The sequence below is a fragment of the Phytophthora sojae genome (genome assembly GCF_000149755.1).
Source record: "Phytophthora sojae unplaced genomic scaffold PHYSOscaffold_2, whole genome shotgun sequence".
In the NCBI taxonomy this organism is placed as follows: domain Eukaryota; phylum Oomycota; class Peronosporomycetes; order Peronosporales; family Peronosporaceae; genus Phytophthora; species Phytophthora sojae.
Genome location: NW_009258116.1, coordinates 7,374,600 through 7,390,411, shown reverse-complemented (window position 1 = coordinate 7,390,411; position 15,812 = coordinate 7,374,600). Strand labels below are relative to the sequence as shown.

Genomic DNA, 15,812 nt, shown 5'->3' with positions numbered 1-15,812 from the left:
GTTCGAAGCTAGCTTGTACGGATACTTGTAGAGGGAAACGATGTATTCGGGCATCTCCTGCCTAATCTATCACTGTATAACCAGGTGTACCAAGTTTGATCGCTTCTTTTCAAAGCCGTTTCCAGTCTATATATCGCCACTCCGATGAATTGAACATGAACGCAGAGTTAGTTGAGTTGGTACTTCAACGCTTCGGGCTCCTCCTGCTCGTCGGATCAAGATTCGACGGATTCAGTTTTAACTTTAGTTATTTTGTAGTAAGCTTAAGCAGAACAAGCATCGACAACTAGCTAGTCGACGTAATTTCCTTCCTTCCTGCCACTGAAATGTGCGCTGATGCCAAAGCAGAATCTTTTGCCGTGTTGTGCTCAGAAACTTTCCGGTAGAAAATTCCGTGCATTTGAATGGTTTTTTGGACCATCCAAAACCTTCCCCAATCGACAGTTCTTCGAACTGCGAACTTTAGTTGTTGGAATATCTCCGGGTTTGGAACAAGGAAAATCTGGATAAAAGCCGGATAGATTACGGATAAATTACCAGCGGATGTTTCAATACTCAAGTCCAGTGGAACAACGCGACCCTTCGTTGTTCCACTGGAATATATTTTTGGATCAAGTCATGTTTGTTCCTAACAACCCATGTTTTTCCACAGAGGTGGGTGGGTGATCATAGCAGCTTGGGTGGGTGGGTTGGAACTATTGGGATATTTTGATACATTTGACAAGTCATTTTTTCAGAAATATTAAATTCCGCTTTCGTCAATTTATCCCAGACGGGATTTTTTGGGATTCAGACCCAAAATACCCATAACCCAAATAATCACCCAGACCCCTGCATTTACAACGCTAATGCTACATATGTTGCCAGCCAGCTCCTTAAATCTCAAGCTGGTTGCTGGCAGGCTCTGTGGGGGTGGGAATGGGCTGCTTGGGCTCGGAATCGACGGACTCGGGCACGCTCACGCCCGAAAACCGCGAGGTGGGCGACCCGCCGAAGCTGCCGCCGCCGTCCTGCAGAGACTTCCGCCGGCCCTCAAGCGTCTTCATCGCTCGGCGCTTCCACTTGTTGGCCCCGAGCTTTACCCGCAGAATGACATTGAGCGACGTCACACGAGTGACAGCGCAAGCCAGGTCCTCCGGCCCCACGGTCACGGCCTCGTAGCTCGTCTGGATGTACTCCTGCTTCTGGTCCTCGGTCAGTCCCTCCAGCACCCACGCGTGCTCCTTGCACCTCTGCAGCGACCAGCGCTTCTCCGGGTCCTTCTCCAGCAGTCCGTAGAGCAGCTCGACCAGACCATCGGGTGCTCCGTCGCCGTTGTTCTCGAGCTCGATCGGGTTCTTCTCGATCATCTCGAACAGGGTCACAACGTCCGGGTCGTAGAACGGGATCGTGCCGAAGGCCAGCGCATGGATCGTAATGCCCAGCGCCCAGATGTCGGCTGCATATGCGCTGTACTCACCGCCCTTGAGCGTCTCCGGACCCATGAACGCGTACGTGCCGGCTGTTGTGGAGACGTAGCCCTTCCTATGCGGCTTCGCTGTAGCGGAGGCAGTCATGCCGGCGGCCGTGGCCTTGGCCTCCTTGTCGTCCTCCTCGAAGAAGTGGGCGACGCCGAAGTCGGCGATCTTGAACGTGCCGTCCTGGCCCACGAGAATGTTCTCAGGCTTCAAGTCGCGGTGGCAAATGTTGTTCTCGTGCAGATACTCCAGGCCTAGCAGCAGCTGACGCACGCACGAGCGCAGCTCCTCCTCGCTGAAGCAGCTCTTCTTGCTCTTGCTCTTCTCCCTCTTGTAGAGCCTCTCCTCGGGATACCACTGCATCACCTGACCCGACGGCGCGTACTCGAGCATCAGCACGAGCGTCTCCGAGTCGTCGTCAAACACCTCGAGCAGGTTCAGCAGGTTCGGGTGGTGCAGCTTCTTCATGATCGCGATCTCCACCTGCACCTTGTCCAGCGCCGTGGACACGACCATGCGTCTGCCCACGCGCTTGACCTCGCGCATCTTCTTGAGCAGCGACGTCTTGAAGACTTTTAGAGCCACCAGCTCCTCTCCGCCTCGCAGGCGGCCCAGCTGCACCACGGCCGTCGCTCCTCGCCCGAGCTCCCGCACCACCTCGTACTTGGTGATGGCGCTGCCCACACTGCTGCTGCTGCTGCTATTGTCCACGCTGCTCGAGGCTGAGCCGAAGCCGTCGTCCGAGTCGCTGTCGCTGTCGTCGTCGTCGTCGCTCAGGTGGTCGTTGTTGTTGTTGTTGTTGTTGTTGTTATAGGACGCATCCGACGCTGTGGTGGCCACCGAGTCCAGCGACTCCGGCAGGGGCGGAGGAACAGTAGCAGAAGAGGAGGCGGAGGCAGCGAAGGAGGCGGACGATGGAGCAGGCGGCGGCATCGACGCGGAGGGCGCGAGCGAGCGGCCCTTGGAGCTGCTGGACGGCGCGGCCGACGCCGACTGGGACGAGCTGCGCGACTCGCGGCGGCTCAGCGACAGGGTGCGGCTGCGGAAGAAGTCGAAGATGCCCAGGTCGCGGGTCACGCCGCACGAGAACGAGTCCGACATGGCTGGCAGGGGCTGTACGCGCTCGGGTTGGACCGGGTACTTGCGGACGGCGCGGCGCGTTGAGGTATGAGACGGTAAGAGCGGTATACTCCGAAAACTGCACCCACCGCATGGATGATAGCCCAAAATCGGACCCATATTTGGCCGAAATCAACTCAAAATCTAGGCGCGATTCCAGTGCATTGCCTGCGTATCGCAACGAGTGTGTGTGTCGACAAGGCTCGCATGGTCTGGCACAGTGTAGGTTTGGTAGTAGTCTCCAGAATAGTAGTGTTAGTAGGCATATTATTATTATTATTATTATTATTATTACTAATATAGCTCTGGGATTGGAGCCATTAGTAGTACTATTTATATAGTAGCCAAACGAAACATGAATAGTAGTGCTATTATCGCTACTAGTGTACCCATTCCTCAACCGACGGCAGATCGCACGAGTGAGGGGCCACGCACCAGTCAGGATCCCTCATTAGGCTTCCAACTTCACGCAAACGTGTCATGAAGTGCGCGAAGAGTGATTGCCACCAAAGTGCCATATCGGAGACTTTTCGGTGCTGTGTATGCGGCCGACAGGTGCATCATTTGTGCAACAACGTGCTGTGTGACAATGCAAGCTAACGTAATCTCAAAGGTAACGCTGCTGTTCGTGGTTGCCTTTGTAGCTTCAATTGTACTAAGCAGCTCGCCATACTGATTTTTCGGCCGCACTCGTGTTACCAGGGACTTTAATGCGGAGATACCGACTCCCAGGAGCCTACACTCAACTGTACATCTGAGAATCGTCCTAGTATTCTCCTGACTTCTGAGTAAGAGTAACATGCTTCAACTTTCGAGTACATTATTTCTTTTGGAGTTAGTTTGCTGTATAAACTAGAAGCTAGATACATCAACGTAAGGTGCTGGCTGTTGAACTGGCACAAACGAAGTGAATAGCATACTACAAGCAGTCTGGGGTAGTGTTTGTATAGTCTTCGGCTTGATGACGCTTAACTTTCCTACATGTATTAACCTCTTCTCGGCAGTACATGTATGCCGATGATCTCCTCCCCATGTATACTTGCGCTGTGCCTTCCTCATCTCATTTCTAGGTTGCCATACTGGGCATGGAAAAGAAACCAGAAGCCATTTGCGAAGTTACTCAGAAGTCATCACTTTACTCTAAATCAAGTACCTCACTCTATCGCTTGTGATCGAGCAATGCTCCGACCGCAATATTCAGGCAAGGTAGAGTGCAATAACGGAGATCGTGTGAAATAGAAGACGCAATATAAAGGTCTGGAGTGTTGAGCAGCTTTGAGGAGGCATTTACGTGTGTTTCGCGGAGGATCGCGAAAACTTACTCGTGCTTGAACGCTGCTCGTAGCCAAGCGCGTCTAAACCGGGTCTTTCGTGAGGAATCCTCTTAGGATAACAACGGACAGCGCGCACCTACAGTTGCAGTTCATACTTCGCATATGGAGGCCAGTAAGCGCCATTGCGGTCGGAATTCGGAATGATGGTCAAATAGTCATATTAGTAGTCTTATCAGTAGTCATATTAGTACCATCTATTAGTACCACCGATGCCTTACTACTAATAGATATAGCATTCTACTATTGCCAGAATTTGGAAAGTAGTAGTAGTATGACTACTAGCCAATATTCCCACAACTGTACTACCAGACCCCCCAGAGCACTAGGCTGATGGCTACATTTCTCTGCCGCCGCCACTATGCCTGCGTGACGACGTTGCTCGAAGTTTCTCTTTTAATATAAAATGTGCTCGTCGCGACGCATCGATCTCTCGCAAAACGATACAATGAACAAGTAGGTAGCTTACTGGTTCTTGCACTCAGGCGGCTTCTCGGTCGAGTTGGCGCCGCCCTCGAGGGCGGGGAACTTCTTCTTGCCGCGGCGCGGCTTGGGGGCCTCGTCGCCCGAGAGCGACTCCTCGTCCGAGTCCTCGTAGTCCTCGTCCTCCTCCGGGTCGTAGTCCGAGTCGTCGTCCTCGACTGCCTCGCCCGTGAACCACAGCAGGGCCTGGGGGATGATGGTCTCGTGGATCGTGAAGCCAATCTCGAAGTCGCCGCTCAGCTGGCGCATAATCATCTCGCTCTGCAAGGCGGCAATAGAAAACACAAGAGTTAGCCTGACTGGTCCGACAGGTGTAAATCCTTTCGCATACACAACAAGTAACAGCAACTTACGTCCTCGTCGTCCTCCTCGGACGGCATCTCCACGGGCGTGAAGAACTGGAAGAAGCTCTCGCAGGGCTCCGTGCGACTGACGACGCGGGTCTCGCCCTTGCCGCCCTTGGCGCGCTGCTTGACCTTCTTGGTGACCTCGCACAGGTTCTGGCCCTCCTTCCACTCGATGACGGTGCCCGTCACGTTGCGCAGCACGGCCTCGCCCAGCTCCGAGGCGTCACCGATGTCGTACTCCTTGGTCAGAGTCTTGTTGGTGAAGAACGGGTTCTCAGCGAACTCGAACGTGAGCTTGAAGCCGTTGTCCTGCTCGTGGCTCACCGAGTGCACGTCCGTGAGGAACTCGAAGGCGGGCAGGTCGCGCTCGTGGATGAGCTCGGCCAGGATCGAGTGGTTCATGAAGGCGCGCAGCCAGAAGCCGGGCACGCCCTTGACGTTCTCCTCGGCGTCGGCGTCGGCGTCGCCCTCCTGGGGCTCGGCCGCGGCGGCCGTGACGGCCTCCACCTCCTTGGCGCCCGAGACGATCTCGGCGCGCTGCTGGTAGAAGGGCTGGTAGAGCTTCTCGTACTTGAGCTCCAGCGCCTTGCGCTCTTTTTCGAACTCCTCCTCCACCTCGGCCTGGGCCTCCTGCAGCTTGCGCAGCGCGTCCAGACGCAGCAGCACGTTCCTGGGCAGGTTGGCCAGGTCGTCCTCCTCCTCCTCGTCGTCGCCCTCGCCCACGGCCAGCTGCGCCACCTGCTCGGTCACGCCGTCCACGGGCTGGAAGCCGCGGCCGTCGTGGTGGTCCACCTCCACCACCGTGTCCTGCTCCGCGACGGGCTTGTCCGACATGCTTGCCACAATTCGCTCCTTGAGTGAGTTGAGTGAGTGGCGGACGGGGGGCCGTGTGGCTTCTTTCTGAGAATGACTTGACGTTGCCGCCAATGGGTGCGCCCAGATAAGGCCGGGCCGCGCTTTGGTTGGCTGTCTGTTTCCGGCTGGGTCGTGTGCGCCACATAGCGGGACGGTGTGCGGCACACCAAATGCTGCACACTTTTCGGGTCCCCCTCCGTCTGAGAATCGCAGCACCCAAGACAACGAGCATGAGCAGCGCCAACGGCAGCTCCGTGGCGCTCACCAGCGGCGGCACCGTCGCCTCCAAGCGCCGCGTCGCCTACTTCTACGACTGTGCGTTGGTCCTCCCTCCTTTGGCTGTGCTGACGTTGTCCCGTCCTAACAACAACTCTTTCTGCCCACTTTGTGCCTCTTGCTCGCTCCTCCACGCAACGCAGCGGACATCGGCAACTACCACTACGGCCAGAACCACCCCATGAAGGTGCGTACCCACCACGCCTCCCGCTGATGCGGGCGATAGACTGGCTGGCTGATTATAAATCCGTGACTGTGCTGGTGCCTGCCTCCCTGTCCTGCAGCCGCACCGCGTGCGAATGGCGCACAACCTCATCACCAACTACGGCCTCACCAAGCACATGGAAGTCTTCGTACGTCAGCAGCTGCAATTGCTGGCGTTTTCCCAGCCTACGTCATGATCTCACGAGCTTATTGCTGTTGTATCCTTCTACTGCTTTTGCTGCTGCGGTTGACAGCGTCCCCGCCTCGTTGACTGGACGGAGCTCACGCGCTTCCACTCGGACGACTACATTCACTTCCTGCGGCTCGTGACGCCCGACAACATGCACGAGTATCTGCGCCAGCTGCAGCGCTTCAACGTGGGCGAGGATTGCCCGGTCTTTGACGGCCTCTTCGAGTTCTGCCAGCTCTACGCGTCGGCTTCGATCGGCGGCGCCGCCAAGCTGAACGCCGGCTCGGCTGACATTGTCATCAACTACTCGGGTGGTCTGCACCACGGCAAGCGCTCGGAGGCTTCCGGCTTCTGCTACGTGAATGACTGCGTGCTCGGCATCCTGGAGCTGCTGAAGACCCACCAGCGCGTCTTGTACATCGACATTGACATCCACCACGGCGATGGCGTGGAGGAGGCCTTCTACACGACCAACCGCGTCATGACGTGCTCGTTCCACAAGTACGGCGAGTTCTTCCCTGGTACGGGTGACCTCAAGGATATCGGCCACGGGGACGGCAAGCACTACGCCGTTAACTTCCCTTGCCGTGACGGCATGGACGACGAGAGCTTCACTGGCATCTTCCGCAGCGTCATCGCCAAGGTTATGGAACACTTTGCGCCAGGAGCTGTGTTGCTGCAGTGCGGTACGGACTCGCTCTCTGGAGACCGACTTGGCAGCTTCAACCTGTCGGCCAAGGGTCACGCGGACTGCGTCGCGTACGTCAAGAGCTTCAACATCCCCACGCTCGTCGTGGGCGGCGGTGGCTACACGCTGCGCAACGTGGCACGAGCCTGGTGTTACGAGGCTTCGCTACTGGTGGGAGTGGACATCCCGGACGCGATGCCCTACAACGACTACTTCGAATACTACGGCCCCGAATACCGTCTTCACCTGCCTGTGAGCAACATGGAAAACCTCAACACGCCTGCGTACCTCGACGAAATTAAGCGCTCTATCCACGAGAACCTCCGCCAGATCGAGCCTGTCCCCAGCGTTCCATTCACGGTCGCACCACCGTCGGCGCGTATCCAGGAGGAGAAGGAAGCTGCGGCCCGCGACCGCGAGGAAGACGACCAGCACATGATGGACGTTTCGGGCGAGCGCCAGGTACAACTAGAGCTCAAGCAGAGTGACGCCCCTCGTCACCCAGTTGAGTTTTACGACTAACTTACCTGCACGCAAGCACGGCAAGAATGTAGGGTGGACTGACATGCGTTAGAGCAGGATAATACCAAAGCTCAGGTCTTGTTCATCGTTTCGTTCATGTGTGTCGGTCTAATCAGCAACTACAGTGATGACTATCAGTGCTACAAGCTCTCACACTTCTCACCACTATCGCTTCCTTTATCGGGCGGAAACGCGATACGAACGCGGTAATCAGCAACATCGCTGAGATTCAAGTCGATGCCAAAAGCGCAGAGAGTGCTACCTGCAGAGAGGGGGCTTAGCAATCTTCAGTCGCCATTCCTTCTTCATATTTCTGCTCTTATTGCAATTGTCCTGAACAGCTCCATCGAAGAAACTCCAGCGTCGGTAAGGTGAACCACCCATCTTGCCAAACCGATGTGAGGAATGTTGCGCAAGAGGAGGATCCAATACCACGCCCAAAAGCGCTGCCTTCTTCGGTCCGGAAATCGATGAACGCAACCGCAAAAAAAAAACGATCTTGCCAAACACTTCGAAGTAAATATGATGAGGCTTACGACCACAAGGTCAAATGCCAGGCCACGCGCCGTAGGGTAGTGCAGACGAACTGGAAGCCTCCACCACACACTCCGTGACGTGGCAATAAATAAGCGATAATAAATAATAAATAGCACCAGCGACAGCGGGCGAAGGGGGGTGGCGAAGGGGGGTGGGGTGGGGGCAAAAGGAGACAACGTGGCAAAGATGAACTTCGACGTCAGTGTCCAAAATGGGAATCTCGCGATGGAAGGTCGCCTTCAAGCTAACCGTCGCGGAAGGGTCGCAGCACGCCATGAGGCTTTCGCTCACTGCTCCATTAAGAGGTGAACCGGTTGCAGCCAAAAACACAAGCTCGAAATCACTCTGGAAGCTAATCTCCTGCTTGCTTCTGTACTTATCACTTGTTCGTCAAGGGTTCAAAGGAAGGAAGAGATGCCACAATCAAAGCCAAGGCGACATCAAGCAGATTCGCACGTATTAGAAAGCAATACACGTTTCTCCCAGCGTCCTCCTTCGTGAGTCTCAGCAACTCGACAAGGCACGATACTTCACGCTTAAATCTTGCGCTGAGGCCACCAGCGTGTTCAGGTCAGACCAATTCAAGTCAATGCATGCATGCCCAACCAACGACGCCACAACTTCCTGTCAAACTTGCCTCACTTGGCAACTTCACAGTGCATCAGCAATGCAATCTGTGCTGCTTTACTCGTCGTCTTCTTCATAGTCCACGGTCAAATCATCCATGCCCGCGAACAGCTCGTCACGCGCCATGCGCGTTCCTCCATTCTTCATCTCCTTCTGCTGCGGCTCCGAGTCATCCTCGTCCTTCGATCGAGCTAGTTTGTCCTTTCCAGAGGCTTCCTCTGCCTGGTTATCACCGTCATTGCGGCGGCTGAAAGACCGACGCGGAGAAGGTCCATTCGACTTCCGTCCAGTTGACGAAGAGGCAAGGTCCCGACGAACAGGTGAAGGAGTGAGCGAGCGCTCAGGGCGAGACGAACGCTTCTCTCGGCGGTCACGGTCGCGGTGACTGCGGTGGCCCTTGTCATCCCGACTTCGATCACGGCGCGAGTGGTGACGTCGCTCGTGGCGGCTGGGTTCACGACCGTCTCGGTCTGTCATCTCCAAATCAAACTCCTGGCGGTCAGACGGACCCGACGGCCCGGGGCCGTAGGATTGCAGGAGCGGCGACGGCGGAGGGGAATACCCAGCATCACGGCCGCGCGGCACATACTCGCCACGTTTTCCACGCTCGTAGGATTCACGTTGCTGAGAGGGAGGCGGAAGAGGCGAAGGTGAGCGCCGACGGGACTGGGGCGGAGGAGACTGCGAGCGGTGGTGGCTGGGTGGGGGTAGAGGGGACGGAGAGCGGCGCTGCGGGGGGTACATCGCTCCATTACGACCACCACCACGGTAAGACGGTTGGTCCTGATACTCCGGGCGCGGTCGCTCACTTCTGCTGCCGCGTCCTCGGCCTCCACCACGGCCACCGCCACGACCGCCACCGTAGCGACTCAAATCAGAATCATGATAGTCTCGACGGCCCTGGTTTTGCTGCTGGAAAAAACGTTGACGTTCTTGCTGTTCGTCACGAGCAACCTCGGCAATGGAGCGGTCATCCGCATAGCGCGGACGCTCGGGCTGGAAAGCAGACCGGTCTTCAGGAACTTGGTTGCCGACTAAACGGTCGTCACGTCCGCGGTATCCACCTGTTCGCGAGTGCGAACTGCTTCCCATCCTCAAGTCTTGCGGGGGCGACCGGGAGCGAGACCGGGGACGGCTCTTGGATGACCCTCCCGCGTACTTTCCAAATCGTGGTGGACTACGACTGTGGCTGCGGGGGAGCTGAAGCACACCACCAGAGAGCGGTGGCGGGGGCATCCTACCCCGCTCCTCTTCTTCACGACGGTACGATTGGCGGACTTCTTCATGAGAGTTACCTCCACGTCGGTAATCGCTTGAGCGGTGGTCGTCCTTCCGGCTACGCCTCGACGAGGAGGAGGGGGACGGAGACGAACCGCGGTGGAAGCTACCGCGTCCTCGGCCTTCATCTCTCGGTCCACGACGCTCACGAGATTCTTCACGTGATCCCATCCAAGCACCATCGCGCTCACCGCGCTCACGAGGTCGCCCACGCACCTCCTCAACAGGAACAGAACTCTCATGGTTTCTGATATCCACTGGCGACAGGGATCTGTGGCCATATTTGCCACGGTACTCACGACGGTTCTCCTTGTCTGATGGTGTACCGTATCCACCTTCGCGAGAAACTTGCTTCGCCAAGGTAACAGGCGATCTAGAGCGCGAGTGAGGCAATCGACGCTCGCTTGGAGGTCCCTCCATCGGCACAACGTAACGACCACTAACATTGTGAGGCCTCGGCGAGCGGGAACGAGATCGTCCACGAGCACTTCCACGGTCGCTACGAGGTGGGCTACGGGCGCTGCCACTACGCTCCCCATATTTAAGCGACGCCACTCGATCATGCGCCCGACGTCCACTTGTTCCATCCATGGGGTCATCATCCTCCCTGTAGTGGCGCCTCTTACTGCTGCGATAGTCCGTATCTCCTCCAACTGTATCAAAAAGTCACGGACAGGCAAGGTCAGCATCATCATAGAATCACACTGGTTGCTACGCAATAGCACGCGACGTCAAGCCACTCAGCACAAATCTTACCAAGACGTCCCGACTTCAGAGCAAACCCTTGTTTGCTGTGCGGAATGCCTCCATGACGCGTCGAATCAATTGAAAACTGTTCCTTCGTGTCGTAAACGGGGAAAATTTCGTAGCCCTTCACAGTGAAAAGCTGCTTGCGGATGGCCGCCTTGGCGTGCTCCACGTTGCGGAACCGCACGCAGCCATTCTCAGCGAAAGACAGCGGACCAAAGCGCTCCAGCTGCTGGCACAAATTGTCCCACACCTCGGGGTCACACTTGGTAAAGTCAAAGTCACGCACAGCTCCCTTGTCCTCCATGCTCACATCTTCACCCGTTCGCTCCACAAACAGCACAGTGTCCACAGGCGGACCGCGCGCGAAGTTCGCGTTCAGGAACGCTCGGCCACGGAACTTGTTCGCGTTGACGTAGTGGATGGCTTCACGCGCGTGCTCAATCGTCGGCATGCTCACAAACGCGTAGGCCGTGGCGTTGTGGTCCGGCTGCTTGATCTGCACACTCATCTTGTTAATCTCGGGCCACACTGGGGTCAGGAACTCCACGATGTCGTCGCTGGGCGTGTGGCGGGGCACGCTGCCGAGGAACAGGTACGGGCAGGGTGGGCAGTTACGCGGCGAGAAGGCGCTGACGGTGCGGCGTCGGCCCTCACTCTCGACCAGGCGGCCGTTGAGAATCTGCTGCTTGTCGCTGCTCGGCTCGCGGTTCAGTTTGATAATGTTGCTGTTCTCGGTCGGAGGCTTGGCGTCGTCGTCGTGCTTGGCCTTCTTCGGGTCGCGCTCGGCGGACACGGCGCCGTCAGCGTCCGCCGCGTCGCTCTCGTCCCTGGGCTTCTTGCGGCTGCGCTCCGAGGGCGACGTCTGGGTGCTCCTCTGGTCGTCGCCACTGGCGTCCGCAGCGGCCTTGCTTTTTCCCTCCGGGTCCGTGAGCAGACGCTCCTCGAGCGTGTGGCGCAGCATCGTCACCTGGCGCAGGATGACGGAGGACTTCTCCGTGTCCAGCATGTGCTGCACGGCCTCGTCGATGCGCTGCAGCCACATGCGCGTGTTCTTGCGCGCGATGGCGGCGGCGGACGTGGGCGTGCTGGCGGCGGCGGCGGCCGGCGGCGTCTTGGCGATCTGCAGCAGCGCGCGCAGCGTGTGGATGCGCACGGCTTGCGAGCGCTTGGGCCCGCAGAGCTTGAGCAGCACGTCCACGACGTTGAGCTGCACGTGCGGGAAGCGGAAGAAGTGCTTGTGCAGCAGCTGCGCCGCCAGACTGAGCACCACGTCGCCGGCGTCGCTGCTGGCCGCGTGGATGATCTGCTCGTACGCGTCCTCCGTCTTGTCCTCGTCGCGCTTGGGGTCGCCCGCGGGCAGCGCCACGTCGTCCTCGATGGTCGAGTCCCAGGCGTAGAGCTCGCCCAGCGCGTCCTCGGCGGCCATGGTGCAGGCGGGGCAGGGGGGCTCGCGGCTCGGGGCGTGGGGGCTCTGGGCGGCGAATTCCGTTTTGGACCCGGGGCCCGCTCGGCCACGCATCCTTCCATAGATTGCGCAGGATTTTGGTTTCTCGTGTGCGGTACACCACTATGGAGCGGTCTTTCCAGCACATGAAAAACGTATGTCTTGGCAACATGCACCTAAAGACTGAAAACGGCAAGCAAACAAATGTCTGGGCTTCTCTTCCTACTTCTGCGAGACCGACGACTAAGTTGCTTAACTGCTGTGCTTCGGACGCTACTTCATAAACTACGCTGGCTAACTGGATGTCGCTTGCTGCACGATCAGAACCCCCACGTGCCGCTCAAGGGGTTGCTCGGCTGCTGCTGCTGCTGGAACGACGCGGCTGGCTGCCACTGTTTCTTGTCTTGGTCTTGCATGAGCCGCATCAGCTCCGTCGTCTGCTGGAGCGCGCACTGCCTCATCGCGAGGTCTGCCTGCTGGGCTGAGATCAACTCCCGCATCTGCTGGAGCTGGAGCTCCCACAGCATCCAGCGGTAGGCTGGCTGCGACGGCATCGGGGCGAATGGAGACATCAGCGAAGGAGACGCGGGTGTTGTTGGCGTTGGAGATGAGAAGGCGGGAGAAGCCGTTGGGGGGGAACTAGGGGTGAAGGTTGTCACTGGTGGAGAAGACTCGGCACGGGGGCGGGGCGTGGAGAACGTTGCCGCTGCAGCAAAGGCTTCGAGTTGGCTCGTAAAAGTTGACGCTGGAGGCCTGTCAGAAGGCTGGGCTGCCACTGAAGCCTCCTGTTGCCCATGCATCGCCGCCTTGATCCACGAAGCGTTTGGAGATGTCGCTGGAGGGATCGAGTGCGCGCGTTTCAGGATTGGCGATACACTAATCGCTCGAGGAGATCCGTCCGACCGACTCGTGTTGCAGATAGAAACAATTGACGCAGTGTCCGATGCGGGGCTTGACACCGCCACTGTAAGCGGCGATTCCTCTTGGTTCAAGACGCTGCAAACATGCTTCGCCCCGGTTTTCTTCTTCTTGTTCTTGTTGAGGAACGCGATGTCTTGAATCACATCGTCCAGCGGCTTGACCACGACCCGCCCCGGGTTTTCGCTCTGCAGCCTCAGGTAGCCGTCGTTCACCGCGCGCAACCACGCGTGGATCTCCACGTGCCACCCCTCGACCAGGAACTTGGAGATGATCTCCTGGTACGCGGACGTATGGCCCGTGCCGAGCCCTCCCCCGCCCGTGGCTAGCACGAGGGTCTTTCCGTTGGCGGTGGCTGCCCCCTTGTGCAGTTGCTTCAGTAGCTCTTCCTGCAGCGCCTGGTCGTCGTTGCCCACGGGCTTGAGCGTCCAGCCGAACTTCTCCAGAGCGCGAGCGATGGCCGGGCTGGTCTTGCTGAACGTGGCCAGCTGATGCATGACCACAGCAGACGAGCTGGACCCGCACAGGCGGTCGGTCAGCGCCTCGAAGTTGAGGCGGACGTCGTGCGGGCACTGGGCCCCAGCGATGGCGCGGAACAGCGAGCGGCTCATGAACATGGAGGCGGCCGTGTTGTCCAGGTTGAGGAATACGTAGCGCTGGCGGTGCTTGGGCGCGTACAGCTGCGGCATCTTGAGCAGCCAGAAGCGGCGGCGCTCCACGTCGTCGCGCTCGGCCCTGGCGGCCTCCTCGTCGTCTACGGGCACGCAGTCCGCGACTGCGGACGGGCTGGAGGGCGCAGGCGGCGGCGCGCGGGCGTGGGGCGTGGCGGGCATCGCTGCAGGAATTCGAGTATGGCGGCCGACTTGCAGCCTTTCCTCCTCCTCTTCTTTGACCAAATAAATGGCTTCGCTTCTGACTAGCGAACGGAATCGAGTGAACAAAAAACATTTTTCGGCGTTGAAGTGCACTTCAACTTGCCAATCACATGGTAGACAGACCTCTTGTTGTTGTCGTGCTCTGTCATTTGGCTACGTTAAGAACCCCCGCGCGCCGGCCCACGGGTTGAGTGGGTCTCTCGCCTGGCGATAGGCGCCGCTATCCGACGGCCAGCGCTGCTCCTGCTCGCGCATCAAGCGCATCATCTCGGTCGTCTGGCGCAAAACGGTCTGCCGCATGGCGAGGTCGGCCTGCTGCGACGAAAGCAGGTCCTGCATCTGCTGTAGCTGCAGACTCCACATCAGTCCGGAGTGCATGGGCGACAAGCGCAGCGTCTGCACTGGGGGACGGAGCGGCGGCGTAGCGGGAGGGCGCCACGCAGCTGGCGGCCAACCAAATGTCGTCGGTGACAAAGGTTCTTCAGCGTGTGAAAACCCACCGAGATCAGAGACCGACGACCCCGGCGACGAGTTCTCTGTTGGAGGTGTCGCTGTGCGAGGCGTTCGGCCTTCCGTGACCACTGCTGCCCAAGAAGGTGGAGACGGTGTCGCTTTAGGCGCGGGATTAAGGCGGTGCTGGGTCGAGGGCGCTCTGCACAGACGCTCCGCCAGCGACGCGGGCCAAACCGATGCATTGCCAGACGCAGGAGCCCTGGCGCGTTGACTCCAAGCTTCTGGTGCGCCCACAGGTCGACGATACGCTGGCTGAGTGGGGTGCGCATAGGGACGAGCTTCGATATGACTGTTTTCAGTTGGCGAGGTCTTGTTCATGGAGTCAGCTGACGACCAGGGCCGGCATCCTCGCTCATTCGGCTGAGCCAACTCGCAGATGACGTCGTCCAGAGGCTTCACCACCACGCGACCAGGATGCTCTTTTTGCAGCCGCAGGTACCCGTTGTTCAGGGCGTACAGCCACGCGTGGATCTCCACATACCAGCCTTCCTTCAAGAACATGCAAATGATCTCACGATACGCGTTCGTATTGCAAGTACCGAGACACCCATCGCCTGTCGCCAAGACCAGGGTCTTCCCGTTGGAGTTCACCGCTCCTTTGTATAGCTGCCCCATCAACTCCTTGTACATTGTCTTATCAGCGCTCGCTACGGACTTTGTTTTCCAGCCAAATCTCTCCAGCGCATGGGCGACGCACGGACTTGTCTTGTTGTAGGTGGCTAGTTGGAACTTCACCAGGTTACTGCCGCTCAAGTGTCTGGTTAGCGCTCCAAAGTTGAGGTAAACATCACGTGAACTTGTGGCTCCATCAATGCGCTCGTATAGCAAGTTGCTCAACATCAGCGAGCCTGCAATGTTGTCCAAGCTCAAGACGAGGTAACGCTTCCGGTGTCCAGGCGTGTACATCTTCGGCAGCCTCACCAAGCGGTAGCGACGTCGCTCGACATTGCTCCTCTCAATGACCCTGCTGTCGTCGCCATCGTCGAGGTGGCCATCCCGGTTTGTCGATGCGAATTCCGTGTCGCCGAGTGGCATCGTGGATGAAGTGAGAGTTTGCTAATGAGTCTCTCCTTGCATTGCCGATGGCCCCGTCCCTTATGGTGTCTCAAGGTTTAGACTTCAACTGTCAGCAGCTTCAACTGTCTTGTTGGCAGACAACACACACAGGTAAACCATCTCTGTTGTCGTAGTACGAAACAGAGTGCATTCAGCTAGTAGTGCTAGCTAGCCTAGTACATCAAGCCGCTAAGCCGTTCTCCCTTCAGCACATAGCTACTGTGACAGGATTTCTCCTTCCTCCGCGTCCAGCTCGTCTCTCTCCGCGCAGTACTGCTCGACCAAACTCGCAACGTCACGGTTTGGGTGTGTCGCCAAATTACTCGTGCGGCACCAGGGGCA

At 58.0% G+C, this 15,812-nt stretch overlaps 6 protein-coding genes across 6 annotated transcripts; 1 reads left to right on the top strand and 5 right to left on the bottom strand.

Annotated features, from left to right (window-relative positions):
- Window positions 1-875: 875 nt before the first annotated feature.
- PHYSODRAFT_555042 (hypothetical protein) lies at window positions 876-2,609 on the bottom strand (the record flags this gene model as incomplete). Its single annotated transcript, XM_009522078.1, has 1 exon — window positions 876-2,609. Exon 1 carries the CDS (start codon window positions 2,556-2,558, stop codon window positions 876-878), a length of 1,683 nt encoding a protein of 560 aa, XP_009520373.1. The 5' UTR covers window positions 2,559-2,609.
- A 1,553-nt stretch (window positions 2,610-4,162) lies between these two features.
- On the bottom strand, window positions 4,163-5,631 carry PHYSODRAFT_285039 (hypothetical protein). The gene is made up of 2 exons (XM_009522077.1): window positions 4,744-5,631; window positions 4,163-4,651 (listed from the first exon to the last, which is right to left on the bottom strand). Exons 1-2 carry the CDS (start codon window positions 5,569-5,571, stop codon window positions 4,373-4,375), a joined length of 1,107 nt encoding a protein of 368 aa, XP_009520372.1. The 5' UTR covers window positions 5,572-5,631; the 3' UTR covers window positions 4,163-4,372.
- Window positions 5,632-5,822: 191 nt separating this feature from the next.
- On the top strand, window positions 5,823-7,472 carry PHYSODRAFT_311727 (hypothetical protein; the record flags this gene model as incomplete). The annotated part of the gene is made up of 4 exons (XM_009522076.1): window positions 5,823-5,907; window positions 6,012-6,055; window positions 6,153-6,221; window positions 6,327-7,472. 4 exons carry the CDS (start codon window positions 5,823-5,825, stop codon window positions 7,470-7,472), a joined length of 1,344 nt encoding a protein of 447 aa, XP_009520371.1.
- Window positions 7,473-8,446: 974 nt separating this feature from the next.
- On the bottom strand, window positions 8,447-12,090 carry PHYSODRAFT_555033 (hypothetical protein; the record flags this gene model as incomplete). Its single annotated transcript, XM_009522075.1, has 2 exons — window positions 8,447-10,567; window positions 10,671-12,090. 2 exons carry the CDS (start codon window positions 12,088-12,090, stop codon window positions 8,694-8,696), a joined length of 3,294 nt encoding a protein of 1,097 aa, XP_009520370.1. The 3' UTR covers window positions 8,447-8,693.
- A 338-nt stretch (window positions 12,091-12,428) lies between these two features.
- Window positions 12,429-13,859, bottom strand: PHYSODRAFT_326150 (hypothetical protein; the record flags this gene model as incomplete). The annotated part of the gene is made up of 1 exon (XM_009522074.1): window positions 12,429-13,859. The coding sequence occupies one exon, from the start codon at window positions 13,857-13,859 to the stop codon at window positions 12,429-12,431; it is 1,431 nt and encodes a 476-aa protein (XP_009520369.1).
- Window positions 13,860-14,054: 195 nt separating this feature from the next.
- Window positions 14,055-15,449, bottom strand: PHYSODRAFT_251748 (hypothetical protein; the record flags this gene model as incomplete). The annotated part of the gene is made up of 1 exon (XM_009522073.1): window positions 14,055-15,449. One exon carries the CDS (start codon window positions 15,447-15,449, stop codon window positions 14,055-14,057), a length of 1,395 nt encoding a protein of 464 aa, XP_009520368.1.
- Window positions 15,450-15,812: the final 363 nt, after the last annotated feature.